Genomic DNA, 2,500 nt, shown 5'->3' with positions numbered 1-2,500 from the left:
TCATGGTTTTTCGTTGTCCAAGATTCACTCCTGGCCAGGCTCAGGTACGTGCATATTGACATTTATTTTCCCTTATCTGAGCCAGCACAACCATATTTATGTCTCCCCTCCTACAGGGAGGCGGGGAATATGCTGTTTCTCAAATGTTTCTTCCTTCTTTCTTTCTTTCTAACAATTACAACATGGCACACACATTCCTCTTTTTCTGAGCCAATCCTCTTCAATTTTGCAGAATACACCCAGAGCTCCTGTTTCCCTTTTTGTGTGTTGGTCCCGTTTCTGATTTTAAGGGATCAAAGGTGAAACACTAAAAAAAGCACACATTTTCCTTGGCATTTCAATCAATGGAGATTAAATTTTGCATGAAGGTGTTTTCAAACAGCCCCTATAGGTATGCATCAAAAACGTTCGGATAAGACTCATTTTCAGGATTTCATTGGACTATCCTGTTATTGCAATGGTAAAGGAAATCTCATTGCAATTTCAAAATTGGTCACAAAATGAAGGTTTCTGGCTTGCCATGCCTCCGTATATCAACTCATCCAGACATTAAATGGCAGACTGAAACGTCACCACATCCCCAAAGGTGTAAATTAGAAAGACATTGCTCTGGTATCTTCTTTTCAATTTTACAGGAGTCAAAGGTCAAAAATGTCACAAAATTAAGGGTTTTGGCATGCCAATCCTTTCATTTTTAACCCCAATATGGACAAATCTAGAATTTCATATTTCATAATTGAAAAGTTAAACATATTCTAAATCAATATCAGAAGTTTAAATAATATGATGGAAGAGCTTGAAGCCAAAGTAGATAGTGAGGAGTACGATGTCGTTGCAGTGAGTGAGACATGGTTTAAGGAGGAGAGTAACTGGAGGACAGGATTAGAAAGCCACAGGGTGTATCGGTGTGATATGAAGGAGAGAATAGGAGGAGGAGTAGCAATCTGGGTAAAGGACAGCATTGCATCAAGAGCAAGGGATGACATAAAGGAAAGAATAAATGTTGAGGATTCTGTATGGGTAGAGATTAGAGATTGTAAAAACAGTAAGATAATGGTAGGATGCTTTTATAAGACTCCAGGTGGGAAGGAAGAGGACGAAGGAGGAGTACATGAAGAATTCAAAAGGGCATGTGGTAAGGGAAGAGTATTGATTATGGGGGATTTTAACTTGCCAGGGATAGATTGGGTCCAGGAACAGGGAAAGGGCAGAGCAGATGAGGATTTCCTAGTTTTAGTCCAGGATTGCTTTTTAACCCAGTTTGGAGATAAGCCCACAAGGGGGAGTGCAGTGTTAGACCTCCTTTTAATTAACGATCCCCACAGGGTGAAGGAGGTGGAGGTCGGGAGCATTTCGGAGCAAGTGACCATAACTTTGTGTGTGCAAAGATTATGTTAAGGGTTAGAGTTCAGGATAGTAGGGTAAGGCTATGAGATTTCAGGAAGGCAAACTTTGAGGGTATGAGGAGAGAATTGGGTGATGTAGATTGGGAGACTAACAACAGGACAATCAGCATCAGAGAAATGGGAAACCTTTCAGGACAATGTGTCAAGTGCAGAATAAGTACATTTCAATGAGGTGTAAAACTAGAAGCAGAAAGAGACCAGGGTGGTTGAGCAATGCGATAAGGAACGTTATTAATGAGAAGCAGAAGTCATTTATTTGGTTTAAAATAACAGGACTGGAGTTAGATTTATATCACTATTGGGGTAAGCAGGGGCAAGTTAAGAAAATAACTCGGCAAGTCAAAAGAGAGGATGAGAAGGACATGGCTAAGAATATTAAACATAATAGCAAGGCTTTCTTTAAGTATATCAGGGGAAAAGAACAGGTTCGGACCAGTGCGGGTCCATTGAGGAATAACACGGGGAGAGTGCTGGGTGATGAAAGTGAGACAGGATGCTTATTAAACAAATATTTTTCTTCAACTTTTACACAAGAACCATCAGGAAAATTGCCAATAGCTGAGAGTATCTATCAAGGTGGTGGGGAAGGGCTTTTCCAGAAGATCCAGGTTGGAGTGGAGGAAGTAAAGGAACAGCTGGGTAATCTAAGAGAGTATAAAGCTCCAGGTCCAGATAATATGCACCCAAGAGTATTGATGTAAGTGGCTGAGCAGGTAAGCGAGATGTTTACGGATATTTTCAAGAGTTCCCTGGAGTCAGGACAGGTACCAGAGAATTGGAGAGCAGCAAATGTAACACCACTAAAGAAGAAAGGATCCAGAGAAGAATTGGGAAAGTATAGACCTGTGAATTTGACTTCAGTTGTGGGGAAGGTGTTGGAGACATTAATTAAGGACCAGATGAGGAACCATTGAAATAAATACAAACTAATTAGAGGTAGTCAGCATGGGTTTACCAAAAATAGTTCCTGTTTAACAAATCTTTTCCAGTTCTATGAAGCAGTGTCTGATTGGGTGGATGATGGAAAGGCAGTGGACATCGTCTATCTAGACTTTAAGAAGGCATTTGATGAGGTACCACATTGGAGGTTGTTA

General features: G+C 40.6%; 1 protein-coding gene across 6 annotated transcripts in view; it reads left to right on the top strand.

The window, feature by feature from the left end:
- NPHP4 (nephrocystin 4) overlaps window positions 1-2,500 on the top strand; it is a 571,934-nt gene that overhangs the window by 354,698 nt on the left and 214,736 nt on the right. For all 6 annotated transcript variants that reach the window (XM_085876134.1, XM_085876135.1, XM_085876132.1 and 3 more), the window contains one exon: window positions 1-44. This exon is cut by the window's left edge and continues 163 nt beyond it. In XM_085876134.1, the coding sequence (XP_085732260.1) occupies window positions 1-44 (44 nt within the window). The remainder of the gene's footprint in view (window positions 45-2,500) is intronic.

This window comes from Eptatretus burgeri, chromosome 4 (genome assembly GCF_056783735.1).
Source record: "Eptatretus burgeri isolate ZD-2024b chromosome 4, Ebu_testis_v1, whole genome shotgun sequence".
NCBI classification, from domain to species: Eukaryota; Metazoa; Chordata; class Myxini; order Myxiniformes; family Myxinidae; genus Eptatretus; species Eptatretus burgeri.
Note: the sequence above shows the minus strand (reverse complement) of the source record. Positions and strands in the feature narration are given on the sequence as shown.